Below are 26,040 nucleotides of genomic sequence, written 5' to 3' on the forward strand. Positions count from 1 at the left end.
ACAATCTATTATCTGAATGGTGACAGATTAGGAAAAGGGGAGGTGCAACGAGACCTGGGTGTCATGGTACATCAGTCATTGAAGGTTGGCATGCAGGTACAGCAGGCGGGTAAGAAAGCAAATGGCATGTTGACCTTCATAGCGAGGGGATTTGAGTACAGGGGCAGGGAGGTGTTGCTACAGTTGTACAGGGTCTTGGTGAGGCCACACCTGGAGTATTGTGTACAGTTTTGGTCTCCTAACTTGAGGAAGGACGTTCTTGCTATTGAGGGAGTGCAGCGAAGGTTCACCAGACTGATTCCCGGGATGGCGGGACTGACATATCAAGAAAGACTGGATCAACTGGGCTTGTATTCACTGGAGTTCAGACGAATGAGAGGGGATCTCACAGAAACGTTTAAAATTCTGACGGGTTTAGACAGGGTAGATGCAGAAAGAATTTTCCCAATGTTGGGGAAGTCCAGAACCAGGGGTCACAGCCCAAGGATAAGGGGTAAGCCATTTAGGACCGAGATGAGGAGAAACTTTTTCACCCAGAGAGTGGTGAACCTGTGGAATTCTCTACCACAGAAAGTTGTTGAGGCCAATTCACTAAATATATTCAAGAAGGAGTTAGCTGTAGTCCTTACTACTAGGGGGATCAAGGGGTATGGCGAGAAAGCAGGAATGGGGTACTGAAGTTGCATGTTCAGCCATGAACTCATTGAATGGTGGTGCAGGCTCGAAGGGCCGAATGGCCTACTCCTGCACCCATTTTCTGTGTTTCTCTCTCCCCACAGATGCTACCTGACTTGCTGAGCATTTCCAGCATTTGCTGTTTTATTATTTCAGATTTTCAACATCCGCAGTATCAAGAGGGTTGTAAATCTGTGGAATTCGCTGCCTCAGAGAGCTATGAAAGCCGGGACATTGAATAAATTTAATAGAGAGATAGACAGTTCTTAACTGCCAAAGGATTAAGGGGTTATGGATTGAGGGGTTAAGTGGGCAGAGAAATGGACGAGAGTCCATGATCAGATCAGTCATGATCGTATTAAATGGCGGAGCAGGCTCGAGGGGCCGTATGGCCTACTCCTGTTCCTATTTCTTATGTTCTTTGGGATGAATTTAAACAGATCACCTGGAACGTAAGCCTAGCAGTAACAGCCATCTTCCGTAGCTCCCTTGGACTTGCAGCATCAGAAACATTATACACAGCAGAGCATCAAGTGCCTATGTTGGTTATGCGACCTGAAACTGCGTGTTCGCAAGAATGGTTTCACCCCTGAGAAACAGGTGTGTGCCATACAATTATGCAAACAATGGGTACCAGGAGTTAACACAGTAAATGGTCGCAATAAATCTCTGTAAGGGGATAGGACAGCTCGTGTATCGGGTGTGAAAGGTTCTGTAAAAAGGTTCCCGAAACATGCAAGCAGTCTTTTCACTTTACAGATGCTGGCTGGATCTGTTGTGTGTTTCCAGTATTCTCTGCTGCCGTTTCATCCAGAATGATCACTTTATCTTTCCAGCAGCTTTTAAAACTGCAAGCAGGAATGTACAAGTGGAAGCTCTAGTACAGCAACCATTAAAGATGTCATTAAGTCATGTAAGACATTAAGACATTCAAAAAGGAATTAGTTGTAGTCCTTACTACTAGGGGGATCAAGGGGTATGGCGAGAAAGCAGGAATGGGGTACTGAAGTTTCATGTTCAGCCATAAACTCACTGAATGGCGGTGCAGGCTCAAAGGGCCAAATGGCCTACTCCTACACCTAGCTTCTATGTTTCTATGTAAACTCTCCGATACAGTTTGCTCCAGTCCTGCCGATGTCATTTTCGACATTTTAAAAATGGAATTGTCCAACCCTTTGAATTAAGCAACATAATTAACAGGGCAGAGCGGAAATTTAGTGAGAAAGAAAATGTGAGTGAACGACGGACAAGGGACCGATTATAGTTTGATATCTGGACTCGACTCACTTACCTCCAATTGGACAATTCGCTCCTGCTCTTTGAACAAGCGTTGCTCATCGATTTCAATGGCCTTTCTCATCACTGTGGCCATTTCATTGATCTTATCCACGTGGACCTGGAGTTCCTGCGGGGAACAGTGCCAGCAAATAAATTCTACACATTTAATAACAGTGAGTGCTGACAATTACTGCTGGACCACAATCTGCCCATGATGTTCATCAATCATTTTTTTTTTTTTAAATAGTTCCCAAAGCCAAGCAGCGCACTTAAAATGTAGTTGTGTTCTTCCCTGTTTAAATTGAGGTTTCATTATTAAATGAGCAAACTATGAAAGACCGTGGCTTTTTTGCCCAGAAACTAAAAGACGGCTTGTGAAAGTCAAAAATCATTCAGATAAGCTCACAGGATGTGGAATGTCGGCATTAAATATTGGAGATCTTGGATTCAGCACGGCATACTTAGTCAAAATATCACTGACCTGGAGCCTGAAATCGCTTCAACCTCTCCCTGTGGCAGCGAATTCCACATTCTCACCACTCTCCGGGTAAAGATGTTTCTTCTGAATTCCCTATTGGATTTCTTGGTGACTATCTCATGTTAATGGCCTCTAGTTATGTTCTTCCCCACAAGTGGAAACATACTAGCTTTGGAGGGGGTACAGAGATGATTCACTAGGCTGATTCCGGAGATGAGGGGGTTACTTTATGATGATAGATTGAGTAGACTGGGTCTTTACTCATTGGAGTTCAGAAGGATGAGGGGTGATCTTATAGAAACATTTAAAATAATGAAAGGGATAGACAAGATAGAGGCAGAGAGGTTGTTTCCACTGGTCGGGGAGACTAGAACTAGGGGGCACAGCCTCAAAATACGGGGGAGCCAATTTAAAACCGAGTTGAGAAGGAATTTCTTCTTCCAGAGGGTTGTGAATCTGTGGAATTCTCTGCCCAAGGAAGCAGTTGAGGCTAGCTCATTGAATGTATTCAAATCACAGATAGATAGATTTTTAACCAATAAGGGAATTAAGGGTTACGGGGAGCGGGTGGGTAAGTGGAGCTGAGTCTACGGCCAGATCAGCCATGATCTTGTTGAATGGCGGAGCAGGCTCGAGGGGCTAGATGGCCGACTCCTTTTCCTAATTCTTATGTTCTTATGTCACTCTATCAAAACCTTTCAGAATTTTAAAGACCTCTATTAGGTCACCCCTCAGCCTTCTTTTTTCAGGAGAAAAGAGACCCAGCCTGTTCATCCTTTCCTGATATGTTTACCCTCGCATTTCTAGTATCATAGAAATTTACAGCACGGAAGGAGGCCATTTCGGCCCTTCGTGTCCATTCTGGCCGACCAAGAGCCACCCAGCCTAATCCCACTTTAAATCTATGCCCCTGGTTGTTGACCCCTCTGCCAAGGGAAACAGGTCCTTCCTATCCACTCTATCCGGGCCCCTCATAATTTTATACACCTCAATCAGGTCTCCCCTCAGCCTCCTCTGTTCCAAAGGAAATAGACCCAGCATTTCCAATCTTTCTTCATAGCCAAAATTCTCCAGTCCAGGCAACATTCATGTAAATCTCCTCTGCACCCTTTCTTGTGCAATCACATCTTTCCTATAATGTGGTGACCAGAACTGCACACAGTACTTCAGCTGCTGCCTAACCAGTGATTTATACAGTTCAAGCAGAACCTCTCTGCCCTTGTATTCCATGCCTCGACTAATTAAGGCAAGTATTCCATATGCCTTCTTAACCACCTTATCTACCTGGCCTGCTACCTTCAGCGATCGGTGGCCATGCACTCCAAGGTCCCTCTGTTCCTCTACACTTCTCAGTGTCCTACATTTAATGTGTATTCCCTTGCCTTGTTAGCCCTCCTCAAATGCATTACCTCACACTTCTCTGGATTAAATTCCATTTGCCACTGTTCTGCCCACCTGACCAGTCCATTGATATCTTCCTGCAGTCTGCAGCTTTCTTCTTCATTATCAACCACACAGTGTATCATCCTTGTAAATCCTCCCTGCCCCCTCTCCAGTGCCTCTATATCCTGTTTATAGTGACGACCAGAATGTAGTGTGGGGCAACGTCCCTGGGAGCAGCGTTTTGTTTCTATTAGCGCACGGTCCCTGTAAATCTCCGTACACGCGTGGTATTTACACCGGAGAAGCCGGTGAGCGGTCCGTGCGGCCGAGAGGGAAAATTGGCATGGGGCCTTTGCAGCCACCAGAGAGAGGTCTTCATCACATGAGGCTGGAGTCAATCCCAGACTCCAGAAAGTTTAGGTGAACACACCAGCCCACTGCACGGCTCAATAACCCAACGCGCTTGTTTTGACACAACAACAACAACCTGCATTTATATAGCGTCTTTAATGTAATAAAACATCCCAAGGCGCTTCACAGGAGTGTTTTAAGACAAAACAAATAAATATGACACCGAACCACATAAGAAGAAATTAGTGCAGATGACCAAAAGGTCAGAGGTAGGTTTTAAGGAGCTTCTTAAAGGAGAAGACAGCTAGAAAGCAGGAGAGGTTTAGGCAGGGAGATCCAAAGCTTGGGGCCCAGGCAGTTGAAGGCACGGCCAACAATGGTTGAGCGATTATATTCAGGGCTACTCAAGAAGGCAGAATTTCAGCAGCGCAGACATCTCGGGGGGTTGTGGGGCTGGAGGAGATTACAGCGATAGGGAGGGGTGAGGCCATGGAGGGATTTGAAAATAAGGATGAAAATTTTGAAATCGAGGCGTTGCCGGACCGGGAGCCAATGTAGGTCAGCGAGCACAGGGGACTTAGTGGAATGTTAGTGTTGTGTATCTGTAAAGCATGCACTCCCATGTTCCGCCACCAGGGAGCTCATCCCCTGAAGTCGCAAGGGATCCCAGCATCCCTTGGGAGCACTGTATATAAGCCGGCCCTTAAGGCCTGTTCCTCACTCTGGAGTGTCTTATTAAAGACTGAGGTCACTGTTACTTTAACCTCCCTGTGTTAGGAACATAATAACTGGCGACGAGAATACGAATTCAACGCAAAGATGCAGCAAACTGTGGGCATCCTGGAGACGTTCTCAGAGGGTGAGGACTGGGAAGCCTATGTCGAACGGCTAGACCAGTACATTGTAGCCAACGAGCTGGACGGAGAAGGAAGCGCTGCAAAAAGGAGAGCGGTCCTCCTCACAGTCTGCGGGGCACCGACCTACAGCCTCATGAAGAATCTTCTGGCTCCGGTGAAACCCACAGATAAGTCATATGAGGAGCTGTGTACACTGGTTCTGGAGCATCTTAACTCGAGGGAGAGCGTGCTGATGGCGAGGCATCGGTTCTACACGTGCCAACGATCTGAAGGTCAGGAAGTGGCGAGCTACGTCGCTGAGCTAAGGCAACTTGCAGGACAGTGTGAGTTTGATGGCTACCTGGAGCAAATGCTCAGAGACTTTTTTGTACTGGGCATTGGCCACGAGACCATCCTACGAAAACGTTTGACTGTAGAGACACCGACCCTCAGTCAGGCCATTGCGATAGCACAGGTGTTTATGTCCACCAGTGATAACACCAAACAAATCTCTCAGCAAACAAGTGCAAGCAATGTTCATAAATTAACGGAACTGTGTTTGCGAGCAGAAATGTACAGGGCAGAACCCACGAGTCTGCAACTGTCAGTAGGCCTCAGGTGACCCAGATGACTCAGAGTCCCCAACAAAGGATGAATGCAAGGCAATTCACACCTAGTTGGTGTTGTGGAGGCTTCCATTCAGCCTATTCATGCCGCTTCAAAGGGTATGTTTGCAAGAGCTGTGGAACAATGGGGCACCTCCAACGAGCTTGCAAGCGTGCTGCAAGCTCTGCAAAATCTGCTAACCACCACGTGGCAGTGGAAGATCAGTCCATGGTGGATCAAAGAAATTTCGAGCCTCAGAGGAGGCAGATGCTGAAGTACACGGGGTACACACATTTTCGACGAAATGTCCACCTATAATGCTAAAATTGAATGGCTTACTAGTAGCCATGGAACTGGACACTGGCGCTAGCCAATCCATCATGAGTAAAAAGATGTTTGAGAGACTGTGGTGCAACAAGGCATTCAGACCAGCCCTGAGCCCCATCCACACGAAACTGAGAACGCAAACCAAAGAGCTTATCACTGTCCTGGGCAGCGCCATGGTCAAGGTCAGCTACGAGGGCATGCTGCAAGAACTGCCACTCTGGATTGTCCCAGGCGATGGCCACACACTGCTTGGAAGGAGATGGTTGGGCAAAATCCGCTGGAACTGGGATGACATCCGAGCGCTATCACATGTTGATGAGGCCTCATGTACCCAGGTTCTTAACAAATTTCTTTCCCTTTTTGAGCCAGGCATTGGAAACTTTTCCGGGGCGAAGATGCGGATCCACTTGGTCCCAGAGGCATGACCCATTCACCACAAGGCGCAAGCGGTACCCCACATGATGAGGGAGAGTGTGAAAATTGGGCTGGACAGGCTGCAACACGAGGGCATCATCTCCCCAGTGGAATTCAGCGAGTGAGCCAACCCAATTGTTCCAGTACTCAAAAGTGATGGCACGGTCAGGATTTACGGTGATTATAAAGTAACTATTAATCGTTTCTCGCTACAGGACCAATACCCGCTACCTAAGTCAGACGACCCATTTGTGACGCTGGTAGGAGGCAAGACATTCACCAAGCTCGACCTGACTTCGGCCTACATGACGCAGGAGCTGGAGGAGTCTTCGAAGGGCCTCACCTGCATCAACACGCACAAGTGACTGTTCATCTACAACAGATGCCCGTTTGGAATTCGGTCGGCTGCAGCGATCTTCCACAGAAACATGGAGAGCCTACTCAAGTCGTTACCACAAATGGTGGTCTTTCAGGGCGACATATTGGTCATGGATCGGGACACCGCCGAGCACCTACAAAACCTGGAAGAGGTCCTCTAGCGACTGGATCGCGTAGGGCTGTAGCTGAAGAGGTCGAAATGCATCTTCATGGCAACAGAAGTGGAGTTTTTGGGGAGAAAGATCGCGGCGGACAGCATTCCGCCCACAGACGCCAAGACAGAGGCTATCAGGAACGCGCCCAGGCCACAGAACGTCACGGAGCTGCGGTCGTTCCTGGGACTCCTCAACTATTTTTCTAACTTCCTACCGGGGTTAAGCACCCTTTTAGAGCCCCTACATGTGTTATTGCTTAAAGGTGAGAACTGGGTATGGGGAAAAAAAACAAGTAATTGCTTTTGAGAAAGCCAGAAACATTTTATGCTCCAACAAGCTGCTGGTATTGTATAACCCGTGTAAAAGACTTGTGCTAGCATGTGACGTGTCGTCGAATGGAGTCGGGTGTGTATTACAACAAGCTAACGTTGCGGGGAAGTTGCAACCTGTCGCCTATACTTCCAGGAGCTTGTCTAAGGCCGAGCATGATTGAGAAAGAGGCATTAGCGTGTGTGTTCGGGGTAAAGAAAATGCATCAGTACCTGTTTGGCCTCAAATTTGAGCTGGAAACCGATCACAAGCCCCTCACATCCCTCTTCGCTGAAAACAAGGTGATAAATACTAATGCCTCAGCCCGCATACAAAGGTGGGCACTCGCGCTATCAGCTTATAACTATACCATCCGCCACAGGCCAGGCACCGAGAACTGTGCGGATGCTCTCAGTCGGCTACCATTGCCCACCACGGGGGTGGAAATGGCGCAGCCTGCAAACTTGTTGATGGTGGCGCAGCCTGCAAACTTGTTGATGGTGGCGCAGCCCGCAGACTTGTTGATGGTCATGGATGCGTTTGAAAATGATAAATTACCTGTCACAGCCCACCAGGTTAGGACTTGGACCAGCCAAGATCCTCTGCTGTCCCGAGTAAAAAAACTGTGTACTGCATGGGAGCTGGGCCAGCATCCCCGTTGAAATGCAAGAGCCAATCAAGCCGTTCCAGCGAAAGGACGAGCTGTCCATTCAGGCAGACTGCCTGTTGTGGGGTAACCGTGTAGTGCTACCAAAAAAGGGCAGGGAGACGTTCATCTCGGATCTCCACAGTACACACCCGGGTATAGTAATGATGAAAGTGATAACCAGATCCCACGTGTGGTGGCCCGGTATCGACTCTGACTTAGAGTCCTGTGTACGGCAATGCAGCATAGTGCTCAGTTGAGCAACGCGCCCAGAGAGGCACCACTAGGTTTGTGGTCCTGGCCATCTCGACCATGGTCGAGGATCCATGTTGACTATGCGGGCCTGTTTCTCGGTAAAATGTTCCTGGTGGTGGTGGATGCTTTTTCAAAATGGATTGAATGTGAAATAATGTCGGGAAACACCACCACCGCCACCATTGAAAGCCTGAGGGCCATGTTTGCCACCCATGGCCTGCCTGACATACTGGTCAGTGACAACGGGCCATGTTTCACCAGTGCCAAATTTAAAGAATTCATGACCCGCAATGGGATCAAACATGTCACCTCGGCCCCGTTTAAACTAGCCTCCAATGGGCAGGCAGAGCGGGCAGTACAAACCATCAAACAGAGCCTTAAACGAGTCACAGAAGGCTCACTCCAAACCCGCCTGTCCGAGTACTGCTCAGCTACCGCACAAGACCCCACTCGCTCACAGGGGTGCCCCCGGCTGAGCTACTCATGAAAAGGACACTTAAAACCAGACTTTTGCTGGTTCACCCAACCTGCATGATCAGGTAGAGAGCAGGCGGCAGCAACAAAATGTAAACGATGGTCGTGCCACTGTGTCACGGGAAATTTAGCTGAATGATCCTGTGTATGTGCTAAACTATGGACATGGTCCCAAGTGGATCGCAGAAGGGAAAAAGGTGTTTGTAGTCAAACTAGACAATGGACAAATTTGCAGAAAGCACCTGGACCAAACGAGGCTGCAGTTCACAGACTGCCCTGATCAACCCACAGCAGACACCACCTTTTCCGAGCCCACAACACACACCCAAAGGATCAACGACACCACCGCGGACCAGGAAATCGAACCCATCACGCCCAACAGCCCAGCAAGGTCAGGCTCACCTAGCAGCCCTGCAGAGCCAACAACACGCCAGCCCAGCGAGGCCACAGACAACAGACCAGAACAGACATTTGTACCGAGATAGTCCACCAGGGAAAGAAAGGCTCCCGACCGCATCACCTTGTAAATAGTTTTCACTTTGACTTTGGGGAGAGGAGGGGGCTGGCGGGAAGTGATGTGTATCTGTAAAGCATGCACTCCCATGTTCTGTCAGCAGGGAGCTCATCCCCTGAAGTCCCAAGGGATCCCAGCATCCCTTGAGAGCACTGTATATATGCCGGCCCCTAAGGCCTGTTCCTCACTCTGGAGTGTCTTAATAAAGACTGAGGTCACTGTTACTTTAACCTCCCTGTGTGCAGTCTCATCTGTGTTAGGAACACAATAGTTAGGACATGGGCTGCCGAGTTTTGGATGACCTCAAGTTTACGTAGAGTAGAATGTGGGAGGCCAACAGGAGTGCGTTGGAGTAGTCAAGTCTAGAGGTAACAAAGGCATGGATGAGGGTTTCAGCAGCAGATGAGCTGTGGCTGGGGCAGAGATGGGCGATGTACAGAGGTGGAAATAGGCGGTTTTAGTTATGCTGCGGCTATGTGGCCGGAAGCTTATTTCAGGGTCCAATATGACACCTAGGTTGCAAACAGTCTGGTTTACCCTCAGATTGATGCCAGGGCGAACGATTGAGTCAGTGGCTAGGGAACGCAGTTTGTGGCGGGGACTAAAGTCAATGGCTTCGGTCTTCCCAATATTCAATTGGAGAAAATTTCTGCTCATCCAGAACTGGATGTCGGACAAGCAGTCTGACAATTTAGAGACCGTGGAGGGGTTGAGAGAAGTGGGGGTGAGGTAGAGCTGGGTGTCGTCAGCGTACGTGTGGAAACTGACCCTGTGTTTTCGGATGATGTCGCCAAGGGGGCAGCATGTAGATGAGAAATAGGAGGGGGCCAAGGATCTATCCTTGGGGGACACCAGACGTAACGATGCAGGAGTGGGAAGAGAAGCCGTTGCAGGAGAATTTCTCCAATAGTGGTATAGTTATTATTTGCCAGTGGTCTGAAACAAATTCTACTGCAGTATTAATAGAATGGAGTGTTCAGTTTGAAAACAAGCCAGGCACACTACAAAAAACAATTCCAGTTTTAAAATATGCATGTCCTTTTCAAGGGCCTAGGTGGCAGCACACTGTATTTCATGCCTGAGATCATAGAATGGTACAGCATAGGAGGCCATAGTGGGCCCAGCGTGCCTGTGCCGGCTCTGTGAAAGAGCAATCCAATCAGTCCCACTCCCCCCCCTGCTCCTTCCCCACAGCCCTGCTAATGTTTCCCCTTCAAGTATTTATCCAATTCCCGTTTGAAAGTTACTCTTGAATCTGCTCCCACCGGCCTTTCAGACAGCGTGTTCCAGATCACAACAACTCGCAGTGTGGACACAATTAAGGTCGGCATTATTTTCAGAGTCGTAAAAATGAAGCTGGATATTTTAAACCTTGAATTGGATCAGAAGCTTTGTAGTAGAAGACGCCACGATTCCACTGCGGTGCAATCCAAGTGGGCAGATTCCTCCTCGGTGAATCATGCTCATTAAGCAAGGCTGCTGTGACACACAAAACTGAAAAGCGGACTTGGCACACACAGTGGAAGAAACAGAAGGCCATCCTGCCACTAACCTTGGAATGCTGTTCCTTTAACTTTGTAATCATCACAGGGTCATCTTTTTTGCTGGCCATCAGCAGTCGGAACATCTGCTCCCTGTACTTGCTCATGATCAGCTCCAACGCAGACTGATGTTCCTCCAGTGACGTCCGCAGCTCTAGGAACATGAAGAGATTCCAATGACAACTCGTCGCCGATGCTTTCCGATCTGTGTGCACTACACTACCGACCCTATCACCTCCCAGTCCCGCGACCTCTACCGCCTAGAAGGACAAGGGCAGCAGGCGCACGGGAACACCACCACCTCCATGTTCCCCTCAGTCACACACCATCCTGACTTGGAAATATATCGGCCGTTCCTTCATCGTCGCTGGGTCAAAATCCTAGAACTCCCTCCCTAACAGCACTGTGGGAGCACTTTCACCACATGGGACTGCAGCGGTTCAAGGCGGCGGCTCACAAAAAGAGTGATGGCAGAGCTGGGCTTGTGAACGGGAAGCCGAGAAGGACTCCCAATGGGTTTGGCCATTGTATGGAGAAAGTGCAGCCTGTAAGCATTATTGAAGGCGAGGTTTTTTAAGTAATGGCGTACAAAAAATGCCTTATGACGACCCTCAGAAATGTTTCAAAGTGCTGCACAATGGATTACTTTGAAGTGCAAGGACTGTGGTGGTGTCAGCAAATGTGGCAGCCACTTTGTGCATAGCAGGTTCACAAAAACAGAGCGGAATTGAAAGGCAAATGATTTTGCTTTTGGTCGTGCTGGCTGAGGGAGAAACGCTGGGTGCAACAGCAGGAGAGCCCCACTCTTCTTCAAATAGCGATACGGGGTCCTTAATGTCCTCCTGAGTTGACAGGCGGGGCCTCAGTTTAACACCTCATTTGAAGGACAATATTTCCGACATTACAGTCCTCCCTCAGTACTGCAGTGGGATGTCAAACTAGATTATTGGAAATGCACTAAAACATGTAACCTCAATGTTGTAATGCACTGTGCCGATAAATTTAACATTAGACAAAACACTATAAAGCGATTCTGCACCAACTGGCTGGATAGTCTGGGTTGACAGATTGAAGGGAAGGCTGACACGAGGTCCCAGTTGCCTGCTTTGATGAAGGCTGGGCGAAAATCCAACAAAGCATTTCTGCGTAATTGAATTTGCTGTTGCAGGCTCAGGCTGCAAACAGGTACGCAGGAGAAAAAAAAAAACTCGACAAACTCTTTCGGAAGTGTACAATTCATCTATAGACATTCAGTCAATAAGTGAAACTTGGTGTACACATACACTCCGAGTTTAGTATCGGCATACAAGGTGATCTCGGCTTCCCAGCGACTCCAAGCCTCGACAGTGTAAACTGAGCACTGAGGCCCCAACTGACTCCTTTACACTGGGCGGGAAGAGAAACCACTTCGCGCAGACGCTACAGCTGGAGTGTAAATCATCTCCGCAGTGGTCACCCACTTGGAATCAGTTTTCTGTTGTTGAGAGAAACAGCATTCCTGCTTTGGGGCAGTTTATTAATGATAGAACTCCAATATTAAGAAATTTCAAACAGAGCCCGTGCAATGCCGGTCGCTCTCCCTTATATTAGAGGCTTCCGTATTCTGGAACAGTGCCGCAGCCCACAACTGGGCAAAATTTGGGAGAGTCTGATTCTTTTTAAAATTCTGTTGCTCTCTCTCTCTCCACAGATGTTGCCTGACCTGCTGAGTATTTCCAGCATTTTCTGTTTTTATTTCAGATTTCCAGCATCTGCACTATTTTGCTTTTGAACTGGCTGCATCTACTTTATCAAAGTATATACAGCTATATAAGGTATTGGTGAGACCACATCTGCAGTTTTGGTTTCCATATTTACGAAAGGATATACTTGCTTTGGAGGCAGTTCAGAGAAGGTTGACTAGGTTGATTCCGGGGATGAGGGGGTTGACTTATGAAGAAAGGTTGAGTATGTTGGGCCTCTACTTATTGAAATTCAGAAGAATGAGAGGTGATCTTATCGAACATATAAGATTATGAGGGGGCTTAACAAGGTGGATGCAGAGAGGATGTTTCCACTGATGGGGGAGACTAGAACTAGAGGGCATGATCTTACAATAAGGGGCCGCCCATTTAAAACAGAGATGAAGAGAAATTTCTTCTCTCTGAGGGTTGTAAATCTGTGGAATTTGCTGCCTCAGAGAGCTGTGGAAGCTGGGACATTGAATACATTTAAGATAGGAATAGACAGTTTCTTAAACGATAAGGGGATAAGGGGTTATGGGGAGCGGGCAGGGAAGTGGAGCCGAGTCCATGATCAGATCATCCATGATCTTATTGAATGGAGGAGCAGGCTCGAGTGGCCGTATGGCCTACTCCTGTTCCTATTCCTTATGTTCTTATGATCTCAGTCTTGAAAATTTCAATTGACCCCCAGCATCCACAGCCTTTATTGGGGGATGGGGTGGGGGAGAGAGTTCCAGATTTCCACTGCCCTTCACTTGTGGAAAAAAAACACTTCCTCATTTCACTCCTGAATGGCCTGGCTCCACTGTTAAGATTGTGCCCCCTTGTGTTGGTCTCTCCCCAGCTGAGGCAATAGGTTTCTTTCCATCGACCCTAACAAATTACTTCATCATTTTAAACACCTCGATTGGATGCTCGAGAGCTCCGATGCACAAAATTAAAAGAATGTTTTACTAAATTGCCCAGTAACGATGAGTGTTTTGAAGGGAGATGCCTGCACACTGCATGGTGCCTCTCGATCACCGTTATTAATCGACACAATGACAGCTCACCTTTGTTTTCTTGCTGCAGGTCCCTGATCTGCCGATTTTCCTGCTGGATTCCCATCACCAGGGTGGAGCGGGGTCGGTGCCTGGCCACTTCATTTAATTCCTGAATATCTTCCTGGTACTGAGTAACAAAACAAGAACAGAACAGGGATTACAATTCTCCTCGGGCACAATTAACAAAAAAAAAAATAGACCTCAAATCCACGGCATTTTATCCGAATTATCCTGCGCACAGAAATAGGTCACCGTGCAATCATAGTAGCTGAATGAGAGTCCGATGGTACAAGTTAAGAGGCTCCCACACTAATCTGATTCTCTCCGTTTGGGGGTGGGGAGAGAAAGAGAGGAGATAGTCAGCCTTTTGTACATTTAAAAAAATGTATTCGTTCATAGGATGTGGGCATCGCTGGCAAGGCTGGAATTTATTGCCCACCCCGAATTGCCCTCGAGAAGGTGGTGGTGGTGAGCCGCCTTCTTGAACCGCTGCAGTCCCGTGTGGTGAAGGTGTTCCCTCAGTGACTTTGTCATAGCAGTTTGGTGCAACTGAGTGTCTCGCTGGGCCATTTCAGAGGGCAGTTACGAGTCAACCACATAGCTGTGGGTCTGGAGTCACATATAGGCCCAGGATATAGGATCCTACAAATTCCCGGGGAGAACAGATGCACCAACATTAGCGTCATCGACCAGGCCAACATCCCCAGCATTGAAGCACTGACCACACTTGATCAGCTCCCCTGGGCAGGCCACATTGTTCGCATGCCAGACACGAGACTCCCAAAGCAAATGCTCTACAAGGAACTCCTTCACGGCAAATGAGCCAAAGGTGGGCAGTGGAAACATTACACGGACACCCCCAAAGCCTCCCTGATAAAGATCAATATCCCCACTGACACCTGGGAGTCCCTGGCCAAAGACCGCCCTAAGTGGAGGAAGTGCAGCCGGGAGAGCGCTGAGCACCTCGAGTCTCAACGCCGAGAGCATGCAGAAACCAAGCGCAGGCAGCGGAAAGAGCGTGCGGCAAACCTGTCCCACCCACCCTTTCCCTCAACGACTATCTGTCCCACCTGTGACAGGGACTGTGGTTCTCATATTGGACTGTTCAGTCACCTAAGGACTCACTTCAGGAGTGGAAGCAAATCTTCCTCGATTCCGAGGGACTGCCTATGATGATGATGATTATATTCCACATGAGTTCCCTCCTACCCAATCTGGCTCATCTCAGTCTGTCAGCCTATCTCTCTATTCCCTTTTATCTCATGTACACGTCTAGTTTTCTTTTGAAAGTATCTACACTATTCGCCTCAACCACTCCCTGTGGTAGCGAGTTCCACAGTCGAACCAGTCTCTGAGTAAAGATATTTCCTTATTGGGTTTATTAGTGACTACCTTTTATTTATGGCCCTCGTTTTGGATTCTCCCACAAGTGGAAACATTCGCTCCACATCTACCCTGTCCAACCCATTCATAATTTTAAAGACCTCTATCAGGTCTCCTCTAAGTTAACATGTTTCAAAGTATAAATTTTGACAAGACAAATTTCTAACTGCAACTATTCATACATTGACATCAGCAGCTTCACAGTGCCATTAACACTTCTTAATGAGAGTGCGCCTACTTTGAAGAGGTAAATAAAGTAGTGGACAGGGGAATGTCAATGGATGTTATTTAGATGGACTTCCAGAAGGCATTAGATAAAGTCCCACATAAGAGGCTGTTATCTAAGGTAGAAGGCCACGGAATTGAGGCAAATTATTGACCTGCTTAGGGAATTGCCTGAGAGGCAGGAGACAGAGAGTAGGGATAATGGGTAGGGACTCAAATTGGCAGGATGTGTCTAGCGGTGACCCACAGGGATCTGTGTTGGGGCCTCAACTATTCACAATATTTATTAACGACTTAGATGATGGCATAGAAAGTCATATAATCCAAATTTGCCGATGACACAAAGATAGGCGGCATTGTAGGCAGTGTAGATGAAAGCATAAAATTACACAGGGACATCGATAGTTAAGTGAATGGGCAAAACTGTGCAAATTAATTTCAATGTAGGAAAGTGTGAGGTCATTCACTTTGGATAGAGCAGGGTACTGTCTAAGTAATAAAAAGCTAAAAACAGTGGATGTCCAAAGAGACTTGCGGATTCAGGAACATAGATCATTAAAATGTCATGAATAGCTACGGAAAATAGTCAAAAGGCTAAAGGAATGCTGGCCTTTATATCTAGAGAACTAGAATACAAGGGGGTAGAGGTTATGCTACAGCTGTACAAAACCATATACAGTAGACACCCCAAATCGCTGGAGAAATACCACCAACGATGTCTCTGCAAGATCCTGCAAATCCCCTGGGATGACAGACGCACCAACGTTAGCGTCCTCGATCAGGCCAACATCCCCAGCATCGAAGCACTGATCACACTCGACCAGCTCCGTTGGGCGGGCCACATGTGTCAGGCCTGCGGACAAAGAGTCCCAAAGCAAGTGCTCTACTCGGAACTCCTACACGGCAAGCGAGCCCCAGGTGGGCAGAGGAAACGTTACAAGGACACCCTCAAAGCCTCCCTGATGAAGTGCAACATCCCCACCGACACTTGGGAGTCCCTGACCAAAGACCGCCCCAAGTGGAGGAAGAGCATCCGGAAGGGCGCTGAGCACCTCGAGCCTCGTCACCGAGAGCATGCAAAAAGCAAGCGCAGGCAGCGGAAGGAGGGTGTGGCAAACTAGTCCCACCCACCCTTTCCCTCAACGACTGTCTGTCCCACCTGTGACAGTGACTGTAATTCCCGTATTGGACTGTTCAGTCACCTAAGAACTCACTTTTAGAGTGGAAGCAAGTCTTCCTCGATTCCGAGGGACTGCCTATGATGATGATGGTTAGACCACACTTGGGAGCACTGCAAGCAGCTCTGGCCACCTCACCTCAGGAAGGATATATTGGCCTTGAAGGGAGTGCAGTGCAGGGCAGGTTCACCAGAATGATATCCAGACTTCACAGGTTAAGTTACAAGGAGAGATTATCCCTAGAATTTAGGAGGTTAAGGGGTGATCTGATCGAAGTTTTCAGGATATTAAGGGAAACAGATAGGGTAGATAGAGAGAAACTATTTTCACTGGGTGAGGATTCTAGGACTAGGGAGCATAGTCGATAAATTAGAGCCGGACCTGTCATAGATTCACAGAATGGTTACCGCACAGAAGGAGGGCATTCGGCCCGTCGAGCCCGTGCCGGCTCTCTGCAAGATCACTTCAGCCAGTCCCACTCCCCCGCCCTTTCCCCGTAGCCTTGCATTTTTTTCCCCTTCAGATACTTATCCAATTCCCTTTTGAAAGCCACGATTGAGTCTGCCTCCACCACTCTTTCAGGCCGTGCATTCCAGATCCTAGCCAACTCGCTGCCTAAAAAAGTTTTTTCTCATGTCGCCTTTGGTTCTTTTGCCAATCACCTTGAATCTGTGTCCTCTGGTTCTCGACCCTTCCGCCAATGGGAACAGTTTGTGTGGTTCTAATTGTAGGGCCCGTATCACCTGCTCCGACTAAGGTCATCCAATGCACATAGGCTGGGGACTCAGTACCATACTAGGTCCTTGTTTATATTGAATAAAATGGGTCTATACTCTCTAGAGTTTCGAAGAATGAGAGGCGATCTCATTCAAATATATAACATTATTAGAGGGTTTGACAGGGTAGATGCTGAGAGGCTGTTTCCCCTGGCTGGAGAGTCTAGAATTAGGGGTCACAGTCTCCGGATAAGGGGTTGGCAATTTAGGACTGGAATGAGGAGAAATTTCTTCACTCAGAGGGTGGTGAATCTTTGGAATTGTCTACCCCAAAGGGCTGTGGATGCTCAGTTTTTGAGTATATGCAAGGCAGAGATCGATTTTTGGACTCTAGAGGAATCAAGGGATATGGGGATCGGGCAGGCAAATGGAGTTGATGTAGATGATCAGCCATGATCTTATTGAATGGCGGAGCAGGCTCGAGGGGCCGTATGACCTACTCCTGCTCCTAATTTTTATGTTCTTATCTCTTACAGCAAGTTTGTGTGAAGAACCTCGACGCGTGATAAGCATGTGAAGTGTTGTCACCGAGCTTACTGTATTGGCACTAATATAAATTAACCAGTCAGTCACCTCATTACTGATTGTGGGATCTTGCTGTGTACAAATGGCAGCTGGTTTTGCCTACATAACAGTGATGGCCCTTGAAAATAAGTCATAGGATATGAAGTGCTTTGGGTGTTTGCAAGAGTCATGATAAGACCCTGTACGTCATTCCTTTCACTCCACTACCTCAAATTGCTCCCACCATCACCAGTGGTTGGAGGGGCTGAAATTGCTTCCCTCTTTAAAGTCCATTATCGTGCCAACCCCTTTCCACCCCTCGAGGGAAATTGCCCCGCCGCCATTTTACTTTAATTGTGAGCCGACAATGGCGGCCACGGGTTTGGCCGGGCCGCCAACAGGCAGCCTGGCGTCCCCTTCTTTGGCGCCGGACCGCTGGCCCAGCCGAAGACCTCCCCGGTGGCCCCAGTGGGCGCCACTAAAGTGGCTGCAGAGCTCGCAGCGGCCCACCCTTTTAACCGAAGGGGAGAAACGTCGCTACGCATTAGTGCGACGTCGCGCTGACGTCATCAGTGCTGGGCTGGTGACACCGCCCAACTTCCGCCCTGCTCCTGACGAACCTCTGCCCTTCAGCTGCCCAAACACTGCCGCAACGATTTCCAAAAGTTAAAGAGGCCGAAATCCCTCTATTTCCCGCCCCATGGATGCAGGCGAATAATATTCATTTAATTCGAATTACCCGCCCCGTTTGGGGCAGAGGGTAATTTCTATCCCAGAGACTTCTAACCATCAGTACTTTACCCTGGTGGTATACAGCTCAAAATGCGCTCCAGCTTGCCGAGTTAAATGTACACACATAGGGCCCAAGTTTCCACATGATTTGCACCTGATTTTTAGGAGCAACTGGTGGAGAACGGACTATCTCAGAAATCGCAATTCTCCACATTTTTTTTTCTGCAGTTCTAGTCAGGTAGAACAGTTCTACTTTGGAACAGGATTTTTTCTTCAAAAGGGGGCGTGTCCGGCCACTGACGCCTGATTTGAAAGTTTCCACAGTGAAAATGTACTCCAAACTAAAGTAGAATGGAGCAAGTGAAGATTTTTGTAGAACTGAAAAAACCTGTTCTACACATTAAAAAATCAGGCGCAGGTTACAAATTAGGCGTCCAGAACGGGGTGGGGGGGGGGGAAGGGAAGTCATTAAATTTTATAATAAATCCTTATTTATACTTATACAAATAAATCCAACCTGAATAAACATTTATAAGCAAAGAAAAGATTAAACAAACCATCTTCCTACCTGTGTGAAAGTGCTTCAGCTTGGGAGAATTCTGCAGCCGTTCGTGCCGCTGAGCGGGGTGGGGGGGGGGGGGGGGGAGGAGAAAGCGGTTTGTTGTTGTGGAGGGGAGGGAGGGGAAGGAGACAGCGGCTTGTTGCCGTGGAGGGAGGGGAAGGAGACAGCGGCTTGTTGCCGCGCAGAGGAGGGGAGGGAGGGGAAGGAGACAGCGGCTTGTTGCCGTGGAGGGAGGGGAGGGAGGGGAAGGAGACAGCGGCTTGTTGCCGTGGAGAGAGGGGAGGGAGGGGAAGGAGACAGCGGCTTGTTGCCGTGGAGGGAGGGGAAGGAGACAGCGGCTTGTTGCCGCGGAGGGGAGGGAGGGGAAGGAGACAGCGGCTTGTTGCCGTGGAGGGAGGGGAGGGAGGGGAAGGAGACAGCGGCTTGTTGCCGTGGAGAGAGGGGAGGGAGGGGAAGGAGACAGCGGCTTGTTGCCGTGGAGGGAGGGGAAGGAGACAGCGGCTTGTTGCCGTGAAGGGAGGGGAAGGAGACAGCCGTTTGTTGCCGCGGAGGGGAGGGAGGGGAAGGAGACAGTGAGAAGGGAAGCCTTAGTGCTGATGTGCTGATGGCAATGTGATTTTATTAAAAAAATTTCAAAAATTAAACAGCTACAAAGAATTACAAAAATGCCCGAGTGCCAATGTTTTTTTTCATACTGAGCATGCACGCGCAGCGTTGCCGGCAGGAAAATAACTAATTTAAATAGTACCCGCCCCCTCCCACTTACAAAATCGGCGCGAGTGTAAGCTCCACTCCCCTGGGCGCGTGCCAAACAGACAAGGAGCTGCAAAGCGCTCGAGAATAGCGCGTTTTTTTTCTGGCGCCGTTTTAGGCGCGAAAAACGGGCGCCCAGCTCGGAGGGGCGCCCGTTTTTTATCCTGTGGAAACTTGGGCCCATAGAGTGTTTTTCACTATTTGAGTGGAAACAGGTGGAACATTTCAAATGCTCACCACTGCTTTTTGCTGATCTCCTAGCAACTTACTAACTCAATCTGTCATTTTGAATATAGTAATGAAAGTGAGCGGGGGGGGGGGGGCCAATTTGTAGAAGCAATCCTGCGTTAAGACTGTTTTATAGAACAAGAGTTCAGTCTGTGGGTCCCATCCAGCCCTCCGATTGCACTGGAGCAGTCAAGCAATTTCTAAAGATTCATTATTTAGAGGTGACGCATACACTTAGTAAAAAAATAATCCTTGCAATTATTTAACGGGAAGCGTTGATGTGTGGGTAAGAAGGGCCATCGGAAGTGCTTTTGCTTGTAGTGTCTCACAGTGACAGCCGTTAAAAAGATTAAGCTCCTCCAGTAGTTCTTGTGTTAATCTGCTTTCACATCATGCTACTTACGCCTTCACTGAACTTCCTTTATGAATGTTTATTGGTAAATAATTTCAAGCCACGTGCATTTAGTAAATTAGACCAGTGTGGTTTCTTAAAGAAAGCCACAAGCCCCGTTACATCAGGAAGTGGAGTGACTAATGGCGCCAGCTCAAAACTAAAATACCTAGCCTCAAAACTTCCAGTAACACGCTCAGAACTTAGCATCTACAACACGCCAGATATAGTGTACATTTTTAATTGAGCAACCCAAGTGAAGAGCAAAGCTTCTGGTGCAGGACACCATCAGAGCGAGAATCAGAGTGAAGGCAAGGGCCCGGAATTTGCGGTCAGTGGTGAAGCGCCGGAGCTCGCCGCTGGCCCCGAAGGAAGCTGCCCAGAGCGATCTCTCGCTCTCCGTGGCGAGAAGCTTGCCTTTTTCGACACGCAATAGATTTCAGCGCTCTGCAATGGGGAATCCCTAATGCGAGCTGCTGTGACATCAACAAACTGTCTAAGCAGCCAATCACATTGCAGAATTCTCACAGACAGGAGGAAAATGCAGAGATGGGGAGCTGAGTTCGACGGCAGAGAAACTGCTGCACCTCCATTTGCGTGCAGTTCTGGTCTCCACATTACAGGAAAGATGCGATTGCACTTGAGAGGGTACAGGGGAGATTTACGAGGATGTTGCCTGGACTGGAAAATTTTAGCTATGAGGAAAGATTGGATAGGCTGGGGTTGTTTTCATTGGAACAGAGGAGGCTGAGGGGAGACCTTATTGAGGTGTATAAAATTATGAGGGGCCTGGATAGAGTGGATAGGAAGGACCTGTTTCCCTTAGCAGAGGGGTCAACAACCAGGGGGCATAGATTTAAAGTAATTGGTAGGAGCTTTAGAGGGGAGTTGAGGAGAACTTTTTCACTCAGAGGGTGATGGGGGTCTGGAACTCACTGCCTGAAAGGATGGTAGAGGCAGAAACCCTCACCACATTTAAACAGTACCTGGATGTGCACTTGAAGTGAGGTAACCTTCAGGGCTACGGACCTAGAGCCAGAAAGTGGGATTAGGCTAGATAGCTCTTTGTCGGCCGGCGTGGACACGATGGGCCGAATGGCCTCCTTCGGCGCTGTAAATTTCTATGATTCTAGGATTCACTCACCTGCTTCATAGCCTCCACCCGCTTGTTAAGGGCGGTGGTCTGCTCGATGAGAGCCTCTGCCGCGCTGTCATGTTCCTTCAGTCGTTCCACCAGTGCTTTCGCATCAGCCAGAACCTTTTCTATAGTGCAACTCATTGCTGCAAAAGGAAAGTCGGGGTTACTTGGCACCTAATCACATGGCTCAGAAAACACCCCAAAAACGCTCCACATACTATACACTACTTTGAAGTGGAGAATCTTACAGCACAGGACGACGACATTCGGCCCATACCCATCGTGCCTGTGCCGGCTCTTTGAAAGAGCGATCCAATTAGTCCCACCCCCCCTGCTCTCGCCCCACAGTCCTGCAAATGTTTCCTTTTCAAGTACGTCGACTACACTGGAGTAAGTGTAGTCGTGTTGTGTAAGCAAGCGTGGGAGCCAATCACGTGCGCTGCAAGATTTCAGACAGCAACGGGATGAATTGGTCTGTTTTCGATGGCGTTGGTCAAGTGGGAAATGTTGGTCGGGAGACGGGGGTAGAAATTGCTCCGCCCCCACCCCCCCCCCCGAAACGGGGCGCTTCATTGTTTTTTAACCGCAGCTGTGGTCGAGGTCGCCTCGAGTGAAATTCCGCTCTTTTATTCGGATCCAGAAGTCGCTCTTAATGGGGGCGGTGACTACATGAGCGGGACAGATTCGCGGCGGTGGCAACATCCGAGGGGTGGAGCGGAGTGGCCGCTGCGATGACGTCATCACACGCCGCGTCACCCCCCCCCCCCCCCCGCCTTCACTTAAAGGGAAGCGCCTCCGTGCTTTTAAAACTTCCCTCCCACTGGGCCCCCAGGGAGGGTTTCGGCCGGGCCAGTGGTCTGGCACCCAACAGGGGGGTGCCAGGTTGCCTGCTGGCGGCCCGGCCGAACCCGGGGGCATAATTGTCGGGCCAACATGGCAGATGGCTGACCAAAAAAAAATGGCAGCAGCGGCTGCGCGTCCTCCCCTTTAAGGGAAGTCGCACCGCCGCTGCAGAAGGCCACAGCCTCACTGGATCACCGGGGAAAAGCTTGTTTTGGCACTGCCGGGCAGGCCGAAGATTTGCCGAGGGGAATGTCGCTATCAGGGATTGGGGGGGGGGGGGGGGGGGGAAAGAGAGATCGACGTGCGCAAGGTGATGACGCACTTAACGCGGATCGGCAGCAGCGGAGCGGTAAGGGGGGGATCGGGGCACTGCCGGGAAACCTCGGGGGGCAATTGGGCTAGCAGCGGCCATTCCACAAAAAGTCGGCAGCCTCTCCGCTCCGCATCGTGGCCGCCAATTTGCGGTGGCAACAGGCCTTAAGGAGAGGGGCAATTTCGGACCCAGGATCTTTAATGACTGGCGTAAGCACAGAACAGGCAGACCTCTGACGGCGCAGCAGTCCCCCAGCACTGCACTGGAGGGTCAGCTCAGGCTGCGTACTCGAGTCCCGGAGTGGACTTGAACCCGCCTGACAAGAGTCCCAGTAATTGGGCCATGTCGACGGTTGCAGAAACAGGCAAGCCTGCTGATGAAAGAAAATCCTTCAACTGCTGCAGAGAATGATCACACCAAAGGAAGTAACAAAACACATACGAGGATCTGTTGAAATCCTCTTGTGTTTTAATGACCATACCGCCGCACTAATTGCCAGCCTACTTATCAGTGCTCCGTTTAAAGTGGGCTTCCCTTTAGATAGCTAAGGCTGCTGCTATACGCTACGGGGTCCAAGAGCAGCAGCAACAGGAGGTCAGAACCCACGGCACCACATTTACAACAAAGGTTTCCTGTGGCTGCAAATCAGGGGTCCTGCGGCCCCGAGACAGCTATTCCTCATTCACACCGCGCACACGCGATCAAAGCTTTGCTTCTATCCACTGAGTTTGAAATGTTTGCGAGTGGAAGCAGCTAATCGCCCAAAGACACCGTGAGCATTTTCTAAACCGGCTTCACACTGCACTGAACCGAGGCTCCATGCAGGGGCAAGCAGGGCGAGACAGCCTTCCTGGGGCGGGGTGAAGGCTTCATAAAAATACATGGAGGTTACAACACGGAAACAGGCCATTCGGCCCAACCAATCCATGTCACCATGTAACCCTCCCCACCCAGATGAGCAAATAGTTCTAATCACATCTATCCGTCCTGTTCCCACATCCCTTCAACCCGCACCCCATCCAATCTAATCTTGAATGGTAACATAGTTACCGTCCCAACCACTAACCCCGGAAGTTCATTCCACAGCCTGGTGGCTCTCTGTGAAGATGTCTCTCCTGCCCTCTGTTCTTCACTGACATTTCATTCTGTGTCTATGGCCCCTCATCCTAGACCCATCTACTAGTGGTGGAGATGGGGGGGATGAGGGAGAGAAGGCAGTGAGTGATTCACACTGCTACACTCCTGGGTCAGATTGAAACCTGACTCGGGTTATACTAAAACCACTTTGCAATGACAGAAAAGTGGTTGTACAGCTGCACCCCAAATATTCTCCCTATTTTTCTGTATCTAGTCCTAAATATATAACCACTGTGATACTAAACAGGACATTTTTAGTTGCACAAATTTTATAAGGCAATAAAAATCCAGAAGATTTTTTTTTTTAAAAAAGTACAGCATTCTATTATTAGCTTTGTAACTTTAAGCAGTACGTAGTCCCATTGTGAAAGCCCTTCATTAGCCACAAGAGCAGAGGTAACAAACATCACTAACGGTGCAATTTTATAAAATCAAACATAAACCATGATTTCGAAAACAAAATGCTAAAAGCTGTTTCCCAACATGAGCTGCAGTTCCAGCTGTGACATTAGCTGTTTAATATCTCGGATATAGGATTTTAATTTTTGCCCTTGTGGGTCACATATCACGGTACAACGTTTAAATCCAGGCAGAGGGACCTGGGGATGCATGATCACTAGACCTTGAAGTTGGCAGCGCAAGTTGATCAGGCGGTTAAGAAAGCGTGTGGGCTATGGCTTTGTAAATAGGGGCAGTGAATACAAGAACAAGGAAGTTACATTAAATCTGTACAAATCTCTGGTTAGGCCTCAGTGGACAATTCTGGGCATCACACGTTGGGAAGGATGTCAAGGCCTCAGAGAGGAGGTTTACCAAGATGGTACAAGTTGAACGTCCCTTATCTGCCACCCTCAGGATCTGGCCTGTGCCAGATGAGGGATTTTGCCGGATGAGGGGAGGTGATCGGCGGGGGGGTGGGGGAGGGGGAGGTCGCCCGAGGTCAGGGGGGGGGGGGGGGGGGGGGGGAGGTCGGCGGCTCGAATGGGCCCCGAAGAGTTGGCGCGGCCCAAGGACCCGGCCCCCACCCCCCCACCGCCGAGGGAATGCTGTGGGGATGAGCGGCCGGCCCGAGGACTGTGGCTGCAGGAGTTCCAGCAGGGCGACGAGGAGGCAGCCGATCGAGGAGAAAGATTAGATTGGTGAGTAGGGTAGGATTTTGACGGTTGCGTTCTGCACATGCGCTAGCCGGGAATGGTGCCGGATGAGGGACAGTCCCGGATAAGGGAGTCCTGGATAAGGGAGTCCCGGATAAGGGAGTCCTGGATAAGGGAGGTTCAACCTGTACCAGGATGATGCCAGGGATGAGGGATTTCGGTTATGTGGAGAGGCTGGGGGAAGTTGGGGCTGTTCCCCTTACAGCAGACGAGGTTACGGGGAAACCTAATAGGGGTGTTCAAAATAATGTAGGGTTTTGATAGAGCAAGTAGGGAGAAACTGTTTCCACTGGCAAATGGGTCAGTAACCAGAGAACATACATTTAAAATAATTGACAAAGAGAACTAGAAAGGAAATGAGGAGAAATGTGCTCACACACACTTGTTGTGATCTGGAACGCACTGCCTGAAAGGGCGGTGGTAGCAGATTCCGTAGGAACTTTCAAAAGGCAATTGGACATGTATTTGAAGAGGACTAATTTGCAGGATTATGGGGGAAGAAGCAGGGGGAGTGGGACTAATTAGATCGCTCTTTGAAAGAGCCGGCGCAGACATGACGGACTAGATGCTTTAAGATTCTATGAATCCCTGTTTCCATTCATTTGTATTTCAAGTTCCTGATAGAAACAGATCCTGATTTCCCCCCCCCCCCCCATCTCTGTAAGGCCATGGGGACCTGTTTTCGATATTACAGGTGCGATATAAATTCATGTTATTTTTCTGATTTAGTAGTTGTCCACCAATATTAGTAACGGTGACCATGAAACTACTGGATTGTCATAAAGACCCATCTGGTTCACTAATGTCCTTTAGGGAAGGAAATCTGCCGCCCTTACCCGACCTGGCCTATATGTGACTCCAGACCCACACAATGTGATTGCCTCTTGACTGCCCTCTGAAATGGCCCAGCGAGCCACTCAGTTAAGGGCAATTAAGGATGAGCAATAAATGCTGGCCTTGCCAGCATCGCCCATACACCATGAATGAATATAAAAAAAATATATATGGCAGCAACACCAAGAACAGCCCTTTCCAGACCTACAATATTCAAACTGGACAAACAATGACTAAGGATGCCAAGCCAAGCACCAGCTGCAAGCTGGAAACTCCCGACTGTTGAGAGGAGAGGATGTTTTCCCCTCGTGGGGGAATCTAGAACTGGGGGGGGGGGGCATAGTTTCAGAATAAGGGGCCGCCCATTTAAGACAGAGCTGAGGAGAAATTTCTTCTCTCAGAGGGTCGTGAATCTGTGGAATTCTCTGCCCAAAGAGCTGTGGAGGCTGGGTCATTTAATACATTCAGGGCTAGGATAGACAGATTTTTGAACGATAGGGGA

The 26,040-nt window shown here is 49.0% G+C and overlaps 1 protein-coding gene across 3 annotated transcripts in view; it reads right to left on the minus strand.

Moving 5' to 3' along the window:
* Positions 1-26,040, minus strand: part of fgfr1op2 (FGFR1 oncogene partner 2) — a 34,688-nt gene that overhangs the window by 4,375 nt on the left and 4,273 nt on the right. For all 3 annotated transcript variants that reach the window (XM_070901551.1, XM_070901553.1, XM_070901552.1), the window contains exons 2-5: positions 21,264-21,400; positions 13,397-13,514; positions 10,632-10,774; positions 1,967-2,080 (exon numbers count right to left, since the gene is read on the minus strand). In XM_070901551.1, coding sequence (XP_070757652.1) covers positions 1,967-2,080; positions 10,632-10,774; positions 13,397-13,514; positions 21,264-21,398 — 510 coding nt within the window. In that variant the 5' untranslated portion in view covers positions 21,399-21,400. The remainder of the gene's footprint in view (positions 1-1,966; positions 2,081-10,631; positions 10,775-13,396; positions 13,515-21,263; positions 21,401-26,040) is intronic.

This window comes from Pristiophorus japonicus, chromosome 15 (assembly GCF_044704955.1).
Source record: "Pristiophorus japonicus isolate sPriJap1 chromosome 15, sPriJap1.hap1, whole genome shotgun sequence".
NCBI classification, from domain to species: domain Eukaryota; kingdom Metazoa; phylum Chordata; class Chondrichthyes; family Pristiophoridae; genus Pristiophorus; species Pristiophorus japonicus.